The sequence below is a fragment of the Anolis carolinensis genome, chromosome 3, assembly GCF_035594765.1.
Source record: "Anolis carolinensis isolate JA03-04 chromosome 3, rAnoCar3.1.pri, whole genome shotgun sequence".
In the NCBI taxonomy this organism is placed as follows: domain Eukaryota; kingdom Metazoa; phylum Chordata; class Lepidosauria; order Squamata; family Dactyloidae; genus Anolis; species Anolis carolinensis.
In genome coordinates this window covers 177,938,855-177,957,891 of record NC_085843.1, presented here as the reverse complement: position 1 = coordinate 177,957,891, position 19,037 = coordinate 177,938,855, and the positions used below count along the sequence as shown (strand labels likewise).

The following is a 19,037-nucleotide window of genomic DNA, read 5'->3' as shown; positions in this document are numbered from 1 at the left end:
CCTGCTTGGGTATACAGTATGACATAATTACATTTAATTAAAATCTAGCTCCCAGTGAGAGGGGAATAGTGTAATTCTGCTCTGAGAAAAAACAGATATATTGTTCTTAATAAAGCTCAGAAGAGCAGTCTTTGTTTTTTATTCTAATTACATGAACTGAAAGGGGTTTTGAAAATTCTCTCCCACTCTCCACTTACCCTATACAAGGGGCGAGGAAGGGCTATTCTGTGATTTCCAGCCTTATTTGGGAATTTACAGAGTTTCGGGGGGGGGGGGGGGATGCCAAGCACAAAGGTTCCCTTTTAAGAAAAAGGGGAAGGTGCCTTGTGAAAATTTCCACCACAAGAGAATGCTTTGAACAGAAAGTCATCATAAGGTCCCAGCTTATCAGTGTATTTTTAATAGCCCAGCAGCAGTTTATTGATATAGAGAAGTTGTGTGTTAAACAGAGATTATTGATATGATTTTATTTATTTGTTTGTTAAAAGAAAAAAAAGGGTTATATATTAGCAAGGAAAAGCCTAGCATGGAAACTAGCTGGAAGCAGCATTTGGTAGGTTGCCATGGTAACACAACTTCCCTTGGGAGAAAAGGGGCGTGGCTAAGATGACAGTTGGGGCAGATTCCCTTTTAAAAGTTCAGTTGCTGTGAGGGTTTAAAAAAAAGGACGGTTGTGGTTAGGTTTTGGAAAGATTAGGAGCTGGGGAAATCAGCTAAGGACGGCAGCTTATGGTCACTCAGGGGAAAGGCTGGGAATATAAGCTGACCGGGGGAGTTTAGTATACTGTGTTGAAGAGAAGTTATTTAAGAAATATCCATTCAAGAAAGACTACATTGTAACTTAAGATCCGGAACGTTTACTGATTGAAACCATACGCTTATGTACCAAAAATAAACTTGAATTTTGTTATTGTTCATAAAGATAAGTCTCCTTGCCTCTCTGTAAGCCTGTTACCTCACGTTGGTGGCAGTTACCGTACCTATCTATATAAGTTTCCATACTTTCCTATATAAGTTACCATCTTTACTCATTTAAACCCAATCAGTTCCGTTATCCTTCCTTATCCACTAAATCGTCCCTGTCATACATTCACACATCCTCCCTCCCTCCCTCTCACACGCGCACACATCTCCTGAATTGGAGGCAGCAGTGGGATTTAAAAAAAGACAAAGATTTCCCCTGCCTGAGTTGAGTACCACAAATTGGGCTCTCTTCAATTGGTGGCACCGGTGGGATCAAAAGGATTCCATCCCTGTCACCTCAGTCCTCCTCAATTGGTGGCAGCGGTGGGATAGAAAAGGATTCCTCCCTGCCACAGTTCTCTTCAATTGGTGGCAGCGGTGGGATAAAAAAGGATTCCTCCCTGCCACAGTTCTCTTCAGTCATCATAAGGTCCCAGCTTATCAGTGTATTTTTAATAGCCCAGCAGCAGTTTATTGATTCTTAACAACTCACTAATGTGCAATCTGGAGGAGCCTCAGCAATTTGCTTGGGATATGACTTTATAATCACATAACTCAAGATGGAAATACTAGAAAAGCATTATGAAAAGGGCTGCTCTGCCAAGCTAGTCTCTCACAATGCAAATGCAAAGTCAGAACCAGGAATTCAGAAGTGGAGGTTCCCATTGCCCTGGGTACTGCCAACAGTCTTAATGGTTGCCAAGGCGGTACCTATTGATCTACTCACATTGGCATGTTTTCGAACTGTTAGGTTGGCAGAAGCTGGAGCGAACAGCAGCCGCTCACACCGCTCCCGGGGTTTGAACCTGGGACCTTTCGGTCTGCAAGTTCAATCTACGAGACGGAGTGACTTAATGTCAGGGGAAAATCTTTACCTTTACCTTTAAGCAACTTGAGAACATAGTGCAAGCTGCTTCTGGTGTGAGAGAATTGGCAGTCTACAGAGATGTTGCCCAGGAGACGCCTGGATGTGTTAGCTGGGAGGCTTCTCTCATATCCCCACAAGCTAGAGCTGACAGACAGGAGCTCACTCCATCTCGTAGATTTGGACCGGCAACCTTCAGGTCTGTGATGTCTCATGGGCCTTGTAGTCCTGTTCCTAGTACTATTGTGGCAGACGAGGAGGAAAACATGGGATTTCTACCGTTTCAGCCAGAAACGGAGCCCCTGCACCTGGAGGATGTTTGCCCTCAAGAAGTCAGCCAAACAAGCCTTGGGCAGAATTCTCCCCTGTTTTCTCGAAAGGACAGTTATAATAGAGATAGAGGAGCGAGGGAGGCGAATCGCCGGAGCGCCAGAATCGCAGCCAAACAATTAGCTGATTAGCTCTGCTTCCCTTGGGAAATTCTAAGGAGTCATGCATCTGGACACAGTTGGGTTTCACTTCTAGTTCACCAGGGAAAGTGTTCTTCTGGCGGGAAACGAGACCCTATTTAGGGGTTTTGCCGCGAAGGAAACCTTGCGGAGTCAACTCGTCAGCTGGAGGAGTGAGATCGTGTGTGGACTACGCAACTCCAGTTCCTTGTTTCCAGGACCAAGTTCCAAGCCTGCCTTGTTCCCCGGACCTCGCCACGGACCTTGTTCTTGCTTCTTGTTGCCTCGTATCAAGTCTTGTTTGCCAAGAATCTAGTTTGTTTTCCAGCCTTGTTGTCAAGCCCCAATGGACTAAAAGACCTTGTCATTTCCCCACACTTTGCTTGGCAAAGTGTGTGTTTCGGTTATTGGATTATAACTTTGGACCTTAATATCACATATTGGACATTATTTTCCTGGACTATATTTGGCCTTTCCTGAAAGGTCTATTTCTGAACTTCATTCTTCACTTGTTTTTATTGACTTTATATATTCCTTTAATAAAGATATTAGATAGAATCTGGCCTCTGCGCATGGTTATTGGTGCTCCGTAGCCTGGGTCTTGACAAGGTCAGCAACCCAACCTTCAGGTCACCAATTCAGTCAGCACAAGGGTTTAACCCATTGCACCAAAAAGGCTCAGCCATCTGTGGACACCAAGGGCTAACTGTCCTCTATCCTATTTTGATACCTATTTTGGAACTTTCTTCAAATTTTAGAACAGCCCAAGCTGTGAGTTTTGATAGAGAAGGGAGTTGTTTTAAAAATAATTTTTTTGATACCTGTAAAGATGTCATGATCATTGTGTTTTATTCATGATTGCTATGTTTAGGTTGACTGTTTAAGGTTATATATTTCAGCTATTCTTATACAGAAGCTGGGAGCCTCTAAGGCATGGCCAGGAAAAGGAGTGTGGCTTCACCTTGCTGGTGGAAGCCTTAGAATTCAAATTTAGCAGTTGGAATTGGGCAGTTGGAGTTTGTCGGTTGAGCAGAGCAGTTGGTTCTGTTCAGTGGGGAAGGAGTGAGATCGAGAGAAGAGATTGTGGGAGGAAGTTGAGCAGCTAGAGAGTTTTAGCGGAGAAGGGCTAAAATTAAAGTTGCTGAGCCTTTAGTAGAGATAACTAAAGAGCTGAGGCTGCATCCCTAAGTCAAGGAAGACTAGGGTTGACCAGTTAAACTCCCCAGTCCAAGTTTGATCGGGTACAGATCAACTAAGTTCAAGAAGGACAGTATTCCTAACTGAAAGAAACAAGTCATATAAAGCTGATACCATACTAAGCTCCGTGAAACTATTGAGAAATCTTGCAACACTTACTGTACAGAAGTAACATCGTTCACCTCAAGATATAACATTCTTGCGACTATCAAGCTTTGTGCTATAAATAAACAAGTTACTGTTTCTTCAAATGTTGCTTATTATTTGAGCAAAGCATCTTTCAAAAGTGGTGGCAGCGACAACATTGAAAGGTGGAATACATAGAGGTAGAAGTTGAATCCTTCGCAATTTGGTGGCAGCGGTGGGATCCAAAAAGATTCCATCCTTGTCATCATACTTCTTTACAATACCTTTGACAAGGAATCCGCACAACATTCAGAAAAGTGAAACAACCTTCCTTTGTTTTTGTGCTGGCACAATCAGCCAGCATGCTGGCTCTACAGCATCAGCAAGTGCCTTGATGCTAGCTCAAGAATATCTTCTGGTTGTTTCCTAAATAGGACAACATTGGATTCTTTTTCTCTTCTTGCCCTTGTAAAGTTAACTCACTTCTTTTTGGCAGGGGTTTAACAGCCCACTGACATATTTATTCAAGCTTGGTATTTTTAAACTCTGAGATCCTCTCCTTGCCAAAGACACCAGCAAAAGCCTCCCAAGTGGATCTGAGGAGCTTGCTAAAGTTTGTTTTTAATCCATCAGTTTATGTCTTGGAACATTTTCTGTGTGATTTCTGTTAGTTACTGGTGACGTCATGAATGATAAGCATTAAAGCACAGAACCATAACACTTGGAGTCTTGCCACTATTCCTGCTCAACCAGCTTCTGATTTTATAATACACTTATGCCAATGTTTCATTACTGTATATTAAAAGATGTGTCTACACGTTGCAAGTCTACTGGACAGTATTGTTTTGATTTTGAAACGTATGTGTGTATCTGTTAATATCTATTATTAGATAAGCTTATGCAATGAGTAAATTTCCTTGAACACAACATCAAGATACATAAAATAACTTGTGTTCCAAATGCTGTCCTTTAGACCAACACTTCCAAGCTGTGAAAAAGGTGGAGGGAGAAGGGGTTCCTAGAATTCAGTGCAACCTTCAGCTATTCACAGTTCTCTTCATCAATTCTTACTCATCTCTCTTAAGAAGGCTGTCCAGGCTCTTTCATTACCTGTAGCTTACTGGTGACAGGGTCCAATTTAATTGTTCTATAGGTTTTAAGAGTTACTTGTAATTAATTCACTTTTGCAATAACTAGGGCACAGCTGTATTCTATCGCTATTGTCTCGAATGTCACTCCTGTTGCAATGTAACTATAATTGCTTTTAATACCTTTTATAGTTGCAGGTGATTTGTGGAATTGTGTATGTGCTTTGTAGTTGCCTGCCAACTTATGCATTTCTTAAGTTTTTTTAGGGCAAGGAATACTTAGAGGAGTTTGGCAGTTTCTTCTTCTGAAATATAGCCCTTAGCACCTGATACTCATCGGTGGCCTCCAATCTTACTTACGGTTTGAGGTTTTTTTTATCACAAGCCAGCAGCTTGCCACATTCTGATTTTATTTTAATGGTTTTGAACCTTTGACATTTTAATAACGTTTACATATTTAATTCTGTTTTAATGTTTGCATATTTGTTTATTTTAAATCGTATGCTAATACTTTTAGGTTAAACAGCTTTGAGTCTCCTTCGGGAGAGATAAAGTGAGATATAAATAAATATAATAATAACATTTTAGTTTTAGGGAATAAGTAAGTAGTCTGAATAATGCTAAAATACACTTTTAAAAAACAATTATAAGAAACCGTTACTGGGGGGGGGGCTGAACCTGGAAGGATAACTATAAAAGGGCTGCGGTTACTACAGCGGGTTAAATCGCCAGCTATAGAAGATCTTGCAGAATGGAAGGTTGAAAGTTCAAGTCACAGGCGGGGTGAGCTCCTGCTGTCAGCCTAGCTTCTGCCTACCTAGCAGTTCGAAAATAACAATGCGAGTAGATAAATAGGTACTGCTTTAGCACCCCTGAAAAACATGCTGACAGTTCAATCAACACGTTCCTTGGCATGGAAGAATGGAACAACAGAACCTTCCCATGGCTGAGTCAAGCACAGACTCCAGATGCCAGAAATAAAAGAGGGAAGCCTTGCATCTACTTATGTATTGTCTCTGTCAATTATATAATGACACTGAATGTTTGCCATATATGTACTGTAATCCACTCTGAGTCTCCTCGAGGAGACAGAGCGGAATATAAATAAAGTATATTATTATTATTATTATTATTATTATTATTACTTCTAAAATAACTTTCACAACTGACAATATCAAGTTACATTCAGTAGTGTGCCTTCAAGTAATTTCTGACTTAGGGTGACTGTAAGTTGAATCTATCACAATATTTCTTTCTTTTGTGGGGAGCGGGCAAAATTTACTCAGAACACATTTGCCCATGCCTTTTTCTAAGCTGAGAGAGTGTGACTTGCCCATAGCTGAGTGGGAAACGAAACCCTGCTCATAGCTGGGTGGGGAACTAAACCTTGTTCTCCCAGTGTACCAGTCAAACCAGTATACTATGCTGAATTCATTCGGCCTATGTCTGATAGCCAACTGTATATGCTGTTGGAAAATAAATAATAATAATAATAATAATAATCATCATCATCATCATCATCATCCCCCCGCAGGTGCCACCTTGACGTGGGGGGAGGGGGGGCTTAACCGCTCCAATGATGCCTGAGACCTGTGCTGGCAGTAGTGTAACTACCGGTAGGTCCAACCAAGGCAGAGAGGTCTCAGCTGAGGAGTGGAACTAAGAGCACCTAACCCATTAGCATTATGGAGAATCAAACCAAAACAAAGTCTATACTGGCTCGATTGTCATCTAGGATAAAAAGGACCGCGGTGGATGCTGTTGATTCTGGACATCCATCGACAAGTGGGCTACGGAATCAAAATACAAATGAACAGTCACAGAAGCGGCAGAAATATACAATGCCAGAAAACCACACAGTTATGAAATGCTATTACAAATCAGAACCTCAAAAGCATGGCTACCCAAAAAGGATGCATCAACTGTGGAAACAAGAGTACCCTGACTCACAGATAACAAAACCCCAACTGGCTGACCAACGAAGATTCATAATCAGAAACAAAGTGTTCAGTGAAGTTGAACTCGAAGAAATCCAGAAAATCTGCAAAGCAAATTACCATCATACCACAGCACAGACAGCAGCAGAGACTCCAGCAACACTTGGACCAGAAGAAAGTGTGGAGCTTTTGCAAGAATTTGAAGAACCAGCACTTGAAACACCTTTTGAATCACCAGGAACCTTGACAGCAAGACAACAAGAGCTCAAGGATAAGATCATGGCTCATGCTGCAGCAAATGCAATAAGAAAGCGGCTCCCAACTCTAAAAACACTGCCCAAGAGACACCTGGCGCCTCTCATGAAAGATGTGAATACAGTACTCTCCATTGTCCAAATAACATCAACTGAACAAACTAGTATGCCTACAGTGCAGCAGTGATAGTAACAGAAGAGCTTCGGCTCCTACAACCAAGGCAACCCCAAAGTGGAAGGTCAGGCTAGAGTTGAAAATCAAAAAGCTTAGATCAGATGCAAGTAACCTGAAAAAATATGAAAGAGAAGAAACTGAAGAATGACAAAATCAAGCAATACCTGATCCGAAAGTACTGGTTGAACACCAGAAAAATTGAAGAAGCTTTGGAAATCGTGAAAGAACAAATTACAGTAAAAAAAAAACAGAACAGAAAAACTGAAAGATATGAAGCCAGAATCATCCAGTACAGACAAAATCAACTGTTTCAATCAGACCAAAGACGGTTCTACCAGAGTCTGAACCAAACAACAAACACAGTAACCATAAAGCCAGAGAAAACTGCAACAACGAAGTTCTGGAAAGAGCTTTGGGAAAATAATAAGAACTACAGTAGAGTCTCGCTTATCCAACGTAAACGGGCCGGCAGAACGTTGGATAAGCGAATATGTTGGATAATAACGAGAGATTAAGGAGAAGCCTATTAAACATCAAATTAGGTTATGATTTTACAAATTAAGCACCAAAACATCATGTTATACAACAAATTTGACAGAAAAAGTAGTTCAATACGCAGTAATGCTATGTAGTAATTACTGTATTTACGAATTTAGCACCAAAATATCACGATGTATTGAAAACATTGACGACAAAAATGCGTTGGATAATCCAGAACGTTGGATAAGCGAGTGTTGGATAAGTGAGACTCTACTGTACAACAAAAACGCTGGGTGGATAAAGGAGTTTGAAGGAAAATTCTCACAGAACAAAATGGAACAGATGGAAATAACAACTGAAATGATCAGCAAACGAGTGCAAAAAGTCAAGAACTGGACATCGCCTGGTAATGATCAACTTCATGGATTTTGGCTCAAACATCTGATTAGTTTACATGGAAAAATGGCCCAACAATTCAAAGAGATGCTGCAGAAAGGAAGTATCAGTGAATGGCTAACACCTGGGAGAACATACCTGATACAAACAGATCCAGCAAAAGGAGCAGCACCAGGAAACTACAGGCCAATAACGTGTCTGCCCACTATGTTTAAACTTCTGACTGGCATCATAGCTGACAGAATTCAAGATTATCTTGTAGAAATAAACATCTTGCCAGATGAACAGAAAGGTAACAAACGGAAAAGCAGGGGCACAAAAGACCAGTTATTGATTGACAAAATGATTCTGGAGTTCTGTAAAAGCCGAAAAGCTAATCTTCACATGACGTGGATTGATTACAAAAAGGCCTTTGACTCACACACAGCTGGATCATCAAGTGCCTGGATGCCATCGGGATCAGTAAAAACGTTGGCACCTTTATTGAAAACATGATGGAGCACTGGAAAACTGAACTATTTGTTGGAAATGAAAGCTATGGACTTGTCAACATCAGAAGAGGAATTTTCCAGGGAGACTCATTGTCCCCTCTGCTTTTCATTATTGCCATGATCCCTCTGTCAACAATCTTACAAAAAACAAACCTTGGCTATCAAACATCTAAGAAATCTCACAAAATTTCGCATCTGATGTACATGGATGACCTGAAGCTGTATGGGAAAATGCAAACTGAAATCTAGTCTCTGATTAACACTGTCCGAATTTTTAGCACTGATATCAGCATGGAGATTGGTTTGGACAAATGTTCGACAGTGGCATTGAAGAAGGGAAAAATCATTGAAAGTGAGAGCATAAATATGTCTAATGACCAAACAATAAAGTGTCACCAGCCAGAGGTCTATAAATATCTGGGCATATTACAGCTGGACAACATCAAGTATGAACATGTGAAGACTGTGGTCAGCAAAGAATACACACAAAGGGTCAGAAAAATTCTCAAAAGCAAGCTCAATGGAGGCAACACCAACTGGACAATTTGGACAAGAAACAAGAAACAAGAAAACTCATGACCATTCATCATTCACTGCACCCTCGCAGTGATGTTGACCGGCTATATCTGCCTAGAAGATCAGGTGGCAGAGGACTCTTACAAGTAAAACAAGCAGTCAAAGAAGAAGAACAAGCCCTGGCAGAATATGTAAAGCAAAGTGAAGAACCTGCTTTGATTGAAGTCAAAAATCAGAAACTCCTCAAAGCACAGCAGACAAAAAAAGTACAAGAAAACCGCACTACAAACTAGAGCTGACAGCTGGCACCACAAAACATTGCATGGAAAGTTCCTTGACAAAATTGAAGGAAAAGCTGACAAGGAGAAGTCCGGGCTATGGCTCACCAATGGGACACTAAAGAAGGAGACAGAAGGCCTGATCCTTGCAGCCCAGGAACCAGCCATCAGAACAAATGCAATTAAGGCCAAGATCGAAAAATCAGCTGATGACCCAAAATGCAGACTCTGCAAGAAAACCGACGAAACCATTGATCATATCTTCAGCTGCTGTAAGAAAATTGCACAGACAGACTACAAACAGAGGCACAACTATGTGGCCCAAATGATTCATTGGAACTTATGCCTCAAGTACCACCTCCCTGCAGTAAAGAACTGGTGGGATCACAAACCTGCAAAAGTATTGGAAAATGAGCATGCAAAGATACTGTGGAACTTCCGAATCCTGACTGACAAAGTTCTGGAACACAACACACCAGACATCACAGTTGTGGAAAAGAAAAAGGTTTGGATCATTGATGTTGCCATCCCAGGTGACAGTCGCATTGACGAAAAACAACAGGAAAAACTCAGCCGCTATTAGGACCTCAAGATTGAACTTCAAAGACTCTGGCAGAAACCAGTGCAGGTGGTCCCGGTGGTGATCTGCACACTTGGTGCCATGCCAAAAGATCTCAGCCAGCATTTGGAAACAATAGGCATTGACAAAATTACGATCTGTCAACTGCAAAAGGCCACCCTACTGGGATCTGCGCTCCTCATCCAAATATACATCACACAGTCCTAGACACTTGGGAAGTGTTCGACTTGTGATTTTGTGATACGAAATCCAGCATATGTAACTTGTTTGCTGTGTCATACAATAATAATAATAATAATAATAATAATAATAATAATAATAACCCATTGCTGATATAAGTAGTGAGAAGTTTTGTCACATACCTTGTCTGTCTCAATGCCAGTTTCTAGCTGCTGCTTCTGTTTAAGGCAAAGTTGGCCCACTTTAGCTAGGAGTTCATGCGGGTGAATGAAGACTCGGGAGCTTAGCAGGAAAGTGAAGATATATGTCCTCTGTGTTGGAGAGAAAATAAAAAATGTAGATAATGCACTTGTAAACTTCCCACTAACCAAAATTCTCTGTGCAATTTACAATCTGTTAAAAATATAACTTTAAAATACAACAATAAAACTGTAACTAAAAAGGCAGAATAGAAAGCTGCAGTAAAACCAGTAGCTGAGAATAATATATATCAACATATAAAACCAATTTTAAACCACCAGCAGGACAAACGCACAAAGGTGTATAAGCATTGACAAGTGTATTTAAACATCGCACGAAAGCATAGTGAAATGCATGTCTAGTTTAGAGACAAACTTGGTTTTAATATAACACACATTAATCTTTATTTTTCATGGAACTGAAATAAGACGTAAGTACTTCTCTTGTGTTTCTGAAGACATTTTCAGAATATTACAACAGGAAGGCAGCAGTGTTGTGACTTATTTAGAAATACCGTAAGGCCTGGAAGATCTCAAAGACATTTTCTTATGAGCAGGGAAACTTTCTTAAGGCACTGTTCAGTCAAGGTGACTGGAACATTTTTTTCCTAAAGTGCCAATATAGTAAATAAAGGCTTGACAATGATTACTGTATGTGCAAGCGCAGGCAATTCTGGAGTACTTCACGTAACTTAATTTACCCTGAACTTACCCATTGTACCAATAATTGTTCCTGAATAACCTCTTTAGAAATGTCTCATATGGCATGCTAAGTGTCATTGCACAATAAAGCACGTACTTTTCATTCATATGCTTTGCCTTCCTGACTTTTTGTCTCTCTGTGACTGTTTGTCTTTTAGTCTTGTGGTTAAGGCCACAAGATGACTCTCAAGGGACAGTCTCTTCAGCCCCCTGATTTCAAATGGAATATTTAATTTATGATTTCCCCAAAGTTTTTGTAGTTGAACAATGCAGAAGAAGAAAACTGAATTGTTGCAAAAAAAAATTCTGTCAAAAAACTGTTTTCTTTATTATATTTTCAGTTTTGAACTCTATTCAAAAACCCATGGTAGATTTGACTGTATTTCATCTTCATGTTACAAGCAAAATTTCTGTTAACATAACTAGTAATGACTAGGGTTCAAAGGGTATTGGTAATCTGAATAAGGGTAAGGGAAGTAAAGGTTTTCCCAACATTAAGTCTAGTCGTGTCCGATTCTGGGGGGTGGTACTCATCTTCATTTCTAAGCTAAAGAGCCAGCATTGTCCGTAGACACCTCCAAGGTCACATGGCCAGCATGACTGCATGGAGTGTCCACTGAATCAAAAGGATTTACATAAAATCATTCCATTTAACAATAAATTCAGTGGATTAATTAGAGGGGAGGAATGAATGTTTCCTCCCTCCGGCAGTTCCTGTCATTTCCTTCATTTCTATTTCAGCAGATTCCATGTGACAAAAGGCAATGTTAGAAGTCCTAGCATTTGCAGTTGAAATCCCTCTTGGGATTTATTTATTTTTATTATTATATAGTATCTATTTGTTCTCAGACACAGACACAAGGCAAACATTAAATGCCTAAAAACAACAAGCATGGATAAAGGTAAAAGTTTCCTCTTCCAGCTCTGAGGAGTGGTGCTCATCTCCATTTCTAAGTCAGAGAGCCTGCATTGTCCGTAGACACCTCCTAGATCATGTGGCCGGCATGATGGCATGGAGCACCGCTATCTTCCCACTGAGGGGTACCTATTGATCTACTCACATTTGCATGTTTTTGAACTGCTAGGCTGGCAGAAGCTGGGACTAACAGTGCAAGCTCACCCTGTCCCGTGGATTCAAACCGCCAACTTTCCAAGTCAGGAAGTTCAGCAGCTCAGTGGTTTAATCCGCTGCGCCACCACAGCCCTATAGTCTAGGGCTACACATTTATTGATAGCCTGCCTTCTGATTGACAACAGACCTCCATGGAAATTAATACACAATAAATATAAGAAAATGTGTTAGAATCACAGAATCATAGAATAGTAGTTGGAAGAGACCTCATGGGCCATCCAGTCCAACCCCCTGCCAAGAAGCAGGAAATCGCATTCAAAGCACCCCCGACAGATGGCCATCCAGCCTCTGTTTAAAAGCCTCCAAAGAAGGAGCCTCCACCGCAGTCTGGGGGAGAGAGTTCTACTGCCGAACAGCCCTCACAGTGAGGAAGTTCTTCCTGATGTTCAGGTGGAATCTCCTTTCCTGTAGTTTGAAGCCATTGTTCCGCGTCCTAGTCTGCAGAGCAGCAGAAAACAAGCTTGCTCCCTCCTCCCTTTATTTATAAATTACATTCCCACTGAAGAATACAGAGGGACTAGAGACTGAACCAAGTGGTTGATGTTAATCATGTTAATTACAACCATTAAAAACTTAAATTAGAACAGAAAGTATCTTTCCACACAACAAAACTTCAATGTAACTTTTTCCCCTTGAAGGTAGGGGAAACCTTTTTATTTGTTATGTTGTTCCATCTTCCTTTACTCTTTCCCTGCTATACTCTGTTGAGGGAGACAGTGGTGACTGCAAGTAGCGAGAAGCATTGCTGTTAAAGATCCCACCAGATGTACCTGTGAATTCCCACCAGATGTACCTGTGAAAGTGATGGGACAGAGAGAAACACCTGAAGTGAAGTAGGGAGGAATAGAGCCCCTCTTCCTGTGAATGTTATGATCAACTGTTTCATTCTGATGGACAATCACCTATTTCTGACCTGGTCCTTGGGTGCTCTTCAGTCTCCTTCAGAGCATCTTTGGGCTTGCTCATCTTTTGATCTTTGCTACTCCAGGGCCCCTGGTGGTGCAGTGTGTTAAAGCGCTGAGCTGCTGAACTTGTGGACCAAAAAGTCGCAGGTTCGAATCCGGGGAGTGGGATAAGCTCCCACTGTTAGCCCCAGCTTCTGCCAACCTAGCAGTTCAAAAACATGCAAATGTGAGTAGATCAATAGATCAATACTCCAGCGGGAAGGTAACAGCGCTCCATGCAGTCATGCCAGTCACATGACCTTGGAGGTGTCTACAGAAACGCCAGCTCTTCTTTTTTTAAATAATAATAATAATTTTATTAGATTTTCCACACAGAAGTATGTCTATATATATGTAAGTTGCAGAATAGATTCCAGGGTGAAAAGAAAAAGGAACGTGTGAAAAAGAAAAAAAAAAGGGGGGGGGGAGGGAGAGAGGGGGGGGGGAGGGAGAGAGGAAAGAAAAGAAAAGTAAAATGTAAAAGTAAGATTAAAATGGTCGTTGACTTCCACATCACTGGCAGAAAGGTCTTGCTTTCTCAGTTCGAACTTTCTTCTTTCTTCCACACCACTCGTTTCTTCATTCTCTGCTTCTACTCTGTAGTCTTTTCTTCACTGTTCTGGTGGGGGATTTAACCTATTCTTACTTCTGGTATAATATTCCTTTTTTATATTTTGCTAAATTTATTAACTTCTACTTTAGAACTCCAGAAAATTCTATATTCTACTTCTATATTTAGAACTCCAGAAAATTTTCTATCTGTTGCCAATGTGTTTCTTTCCTTGATCTACCCTGAGTTTTTGCTATCAAATAGGTTAGTCTATCCATATTTTTTACCTCGGCGACTTTAGTTAGCCAATCTTCTTTCTTAGGGATTTCTTTTTGTTTCCAAAATCTGGCATATGTCATTCTAGCCGTGGTGGTTAAATATGTCATTAATTTCTATTCGTTCTTGTCTCGAGATTCTTTAAAGATTCCTAGCAAATATAGTTCTGGAAGTTTTTTAATTTTTCTATTTAGCATTTTTTGTATTATTTCGTGTATTTCAGACCAGTACTCTTTAGCTCTTTTACATTCCCACCATATATGGTGAAATGTTCCTTCTTTTTTAGCACATTTCCAACATTTGAAATTTTTAGTTTTGTTGATCATTCCTAGCTTTTTAGGGGTGATGTACAACACCAGCTCTTCGACTTAGAAATGGAGATGAGCACCAACCCCCAGAGTCTGATATAACTGGACTTCTATTCTCTCCTGATGTTTCACCCACATCTATGGCAGGCATCCTCAGAGGTTGTGAGGCATGGATAAGCTAGGCAAGGAAGGTAAATATATATCTGTGGAGAGTCCAGGGTGTGACAAAGGACTCTTGTGCATTGTGGAAGGGAAGAAGGGACACAACTGGGGCTGCTATTTTGAGTGACAGCCCCATTGGTGTGCACTGCATATTTGTTTTCTGCGTAGGATTTGCCCGGAAAGGAAGGGAACAGGAAAAGGAGTGACTCACTTATCACTTATGAACACACAACTGTACTCTCCTGTCTTGGCCCTGTCAGCTGCATCAATAACTTGTCACATCACGTTTCGCTATCTCCATGTAAGCAGACTGAATGGAGGATGACTCTCTTTTCCTGTCTGGCCAAAGCTTATGACTTATCTTAACAAGAAACTTATAACAACAATAAATTATGGTATAACCTTTTACCACACAGCATATCTAGGCTGGAATCCTGCCAGTGACTTTTATTAGTGTAGGTTTTACTTATTCTAATGTAAGCCATTTTTTGACCAGAGTCTAATGACAGGGTTAGGATGAACAGGTCAGGAGCTGACAAGGTAACGTTGTCTGTTGACATGGGTGGCTTTCATTACGATCCTGCCATTACCATGTCTGTGGCTTATTGTTTTCAACTATTGCACTGCTGCCTCCTTTGCATTCACTGATGTTGTTAAACTGGCAACCAAGATTGTAACTCTAATAAGCTTCCACCCAACACAGCTTCCTAGAGTTGGGTATGAGCTTATTAGGATTAACCTATACCATTGTATGCAAAAGAGGCAGCAGGCCACTTCTTACTATAGATTGGTATCTGATTAGTTAGTGTTATGTGCCTTCAAGAGGGTTTACCAATGCCACCCTCCTAGGCTGAAAGAGTGTGACTTTCTTAAGGCTGTCCAACAGGTTTCTGGTGCTGGGATTCGAATCTTGGTCTCCTAGAGAGCTAGTGAAGCACCATGTCTGTGCCATCTCTCTTCTCAGAAATTTTATTATGTATTTGTTGGATTTCTGTCCAGCCCCTCTCCAAAAAATGAGATTCAAGGTATTCACAACAAGATTGATCAAAATCCTGTTAAAACACAAAGAGTAATGCAGAGAGTAAAGCTGCTTTGTAAGTAAATGATCAGCTGCTCTTTCCCTGCTGGATTCAAAAGATCTAAGCAAAGGAAATCACAGTCATTTCCTTCATTCACTTGGAACATAAAGTTTTCCAGAGAGTACAGAAGTAAGTGTGCTACATCCCACAAATAAAAAAACAAGCATCTGAAGCAATTATGGGGGAAGTGGCTAATGCTTATCAAGGAGTAAGGTAAAGGTAAAGGGTTGTTGTATGTCTTTATGACATATCTCGACATTTCAGTGCGCATTTCCCCACTCCCACTTTATATCTGTGATACATGAACCAAAACTACATACAGTCTAATGCTGTTGAAACAAACATTATGCCGACAGGGATGTCATCTTTGTGGGCAGGTACGTGTTTCTTGGTTACCTATGGAGGCAGTATCAGTTGATTCTTGGCTACTTTAAACATCTGGTGGGTCACAGAACCATTATTCTAGTTGCCATTGGGAAGCAGTGATGTCTCTTCAATCTTTGTTATATATTAGTCCATAGTTCCCAACCTGTAGGTCCCCAGGTGTTTTGGCCTACAACTCCAAGAAATCCCAGTCAATTTACCAGCTGTTAGGATTTCTGGGAGTTGAAAGCCAAAACATCTGGGGACCCACAGGTTGAGAACCACTGTATTAGTCTATTTTAGAAGAGAGAAAAGAGAAGGAGCGATGTTTAGTCAAAAGTAGTTGAGGAGGGGCAAAGAAAAGGACAAGAATGAGGAACCCAAAATCAAGAATTATCAGTGTTTAAGCAGAGCTGAAGAAGGAAGCATGTGTGTGAGACTTATGGCTAACATTACTGGAATGCACGTATATGGAAGACTATGAAAGGAAAATGTCCTGGGAATCTATCATTTAGGATAGAGTAAAAAAAAAAAGGGGGGGGCAGAACTGGGGAACATTACACAGAAAGCAGCAGTCCTGATTACAATTCTGTACGCAGTGATTCCTAGAAGAGTGATTGCTTTTTGTCATGTCAGAAGCGAATTGAGGCAAATTGTTTCTGGTGTGAGAGAATCAGCTGTCTTCAAAGACATTACCCAGGGGACGCACAGATGTGTTACCATCCTACGGTGGCTTCTTTCATGTTACCCACATGGGAAGCTAGGGCTGACTGATGGGAGCTCACCCGTCTCACGGGTTCAAGCCACCAATCTTCAAGTTCATCTGGCACAAGGGTTTAACCCATTGCAACACCGCTGCTCCTAGAGTGATCAATGAAGCAACTCATTATTTTCCCATGTGGAAGGAGTCACACTAAGCCAGTGGTTCCCAACTTTTGGGCCTCCAGGTGCTTTGGACTTTAGCTCCCACAATTCCTAACAGCTGGTTAAGTTGGCTGAGACTTCAAGGAGTTGAAGTCCAAAACATCTACAGTCCCAAAGGTTGGGAAGCACTGCACTAAGGTATACTTACTGGTCAAATTTAAAGGGGGGGGAGGCTCTGTAGCATCTACAGCAGGTATTTTGAAGCAGTCTATAGTTTTTAAAAAGGTTTTCTTTTCAATATGCTGCTCCCTCTTTCAGGTTCCTTTTCTCATCCTGAGGCATAGAGGAAAGGAGCTAGGGTCAGTGGTTCTCAACCTGGGGTCCCCAGATGTTTTTGGCCTACAACTCCCAGAAATCCCAGCCAGTTTATCAGCTGTTAGGATTTCTGGAAGTTGAAGGCCAAAAACATCTGGGGACCCAAGGTTGAGAACCACTGAGCTAGGTCCTAAGACTCAATTGACAGGAAATGTCACAAAGTTTTTACTATAAAGGCTTCAGAAACAAGAGGAGGAGGAAGCAAAGACAACCGGATGTTGAGAACTTTCCATCAATATAAAAAAGGGGATGAAGGCAGTAATCAGGGCCGGCCCAATGCGGAGGCCACTGAAGCGCCCGCTTTGGGTGCATGGTCCCTGGGGGTGCCGCGGAGGCCAGGGCGCGCTGGGCCCCATCTGGGCGGAGCCCCACCTCCCACCCCGCGCGCCCTGGCCCCGCCTCTCATGCTGTGCGAGAGGCAGGGCCAGGGCGCAGGAGGCGGGGCCAGGTCTTGCCATTCTCTGCCTCCCACAGTGCATGGCCATGCCTCCCACAGCACCGGGGGGCGCAATTCCCCCCCCCCCCCGCTTAATATTTAAAATTTTCTCAGGCTGGCCCTGGCAGTAATCCTTAGTTTGAGAACACCATGATACAAGGGTATTTCTATTTGTTCATCTGTGAAACCTTTTCGATTCTTGCAGAGAGGATGATATCGAAGACATAGATCAATTGTCAGGACATAAATGCCCTTTCAGGCAGGCTATCATCAAGCACTTGCTGCTTTGCAGCACCTTCTATTCTACCTTGAAACGAAGAAAAAATGAATTTTCTCCTCATTCCATCCTGAAATCATGGTCTATGTTGTGCAAGAATGAGCTGCCTCTGCTATGTCTAATTGCAAAGAAACCGACATGTCAGCAGCACTGTCCTGCCAATGACCCTTCTTCGAACTAGCCGGTCACATTCTTTTCAGAGCAGCAAGTTATAATTCAGTCCCTGCACACTAATTCTAGCTTGGGTCTCCATTCTGAACTGTCTGAATAAGGCACAAAATTGTCAGCTGAAATAATTCTTGGATAGGTTAGAATGCGGGCTTTTCAGAGACTTCAGTATAAAAATCATGGATAAGCAAAATTATTCAACAGAGCCCCCCCCCCCCCCCCCATTTCCACTTTTATCATAGGGTTTCCTCCAAAAAACTGTCAGACTACTAGGTGTAATGGGGAAAACATGAAAACCTTTTGAAATACATCAAGGCATTATTAACCAGCATCTTTCAAAGAAAATTCAAAAGCTTTTCTACAGGACTTTATCACATTGGTGAAACCGAGTCCCATGGAGGCCATCCTATGACGCACGACCACTCTACTTCTGGTGGCCGCCCATGGGACTCCGTCTTGCCAGTGTGCTACAATAGAGAGAATACTGTGTTCTCAGGAGTCGGGTAACACCAGAAAGTGTGTGCATACAGACGTAGAAAGCCTAATTGTATCCAAGCACATGACAAAATTTATTGCCTTGAGAATAAGTCTCTGTCTAATTGTAAGGCATATGACTTACCATGGGCCTGGGCAAAAATTTCAAGTCTAACCTTTAGCTTGACATGTTTATTTATGTATGCCTTTTGTTTGTGTACAGTGTTCCCTCACTTATCACTGGGATTAGGTTCCAGGACCATCCGCAATAAGTGAAAATCCACAAAGTAGGGACACTATATTTATTTTAATATTTATACATTATTTTAGTAGTTATACACTATTTTAAGTCTTTATCAACCAATTGTGTGTTGATAAATCGCCTCCTTCTCCTCCCGTTGCCACTTGGGCTCCTTTTCTCTCTCTTTGTCTTCTCCTTCCTCCCTTCCTTAGGCTGTAAATGGTAATTTTTATGATTTATAATAGTCTTTTAGAGTTTATTGAAAAACCGCAAAACAGCGAATCCGCGAAAAGTGAACCGCGAAGTAGTGAGGGAACACTGTACATATAAATGTGTTTTGCATGCAATGTGTCCAAAAGTATTTTTTGCCTTTCTACCACCTGCAGATCAGTCTAGCAATACTAGTACAATTACTACTAGTAGTAACAACTTTAATGCCTGATCTTACTTTGCTGTATGAGTTTTCACAGTG

The 19,037-nt window shown here is 41.4% G+C and overlaps 1 protein-coding gene across 4 annotated transcripts in view; it reads right to left on the bottom strand.

Moving 5' to 3' along the window:
* rasgef1a (RasGEF domain family member 1A) overlaps positions 1 to 19,037 on the bottom strand; it is a 455,191-nt gene that overhangs the window by 28,573 nt on the left and 407,581 nt on the right. For all 4 annotated transcript variants that reach the window (XM_062975846.1, XM_008115777.3, XM_003224078.4 and 1 more), the window contains one exon: positions 10,158 to 10,286. In XM_062975846.1, the coding sequence (XP_062831916.1) occupies positions 10,158 to 10,286 (129 nt within the window). The remainder of the gene's footprint in view (positions 1 to 10,157; positions 10,287 to 19,037) is intronic.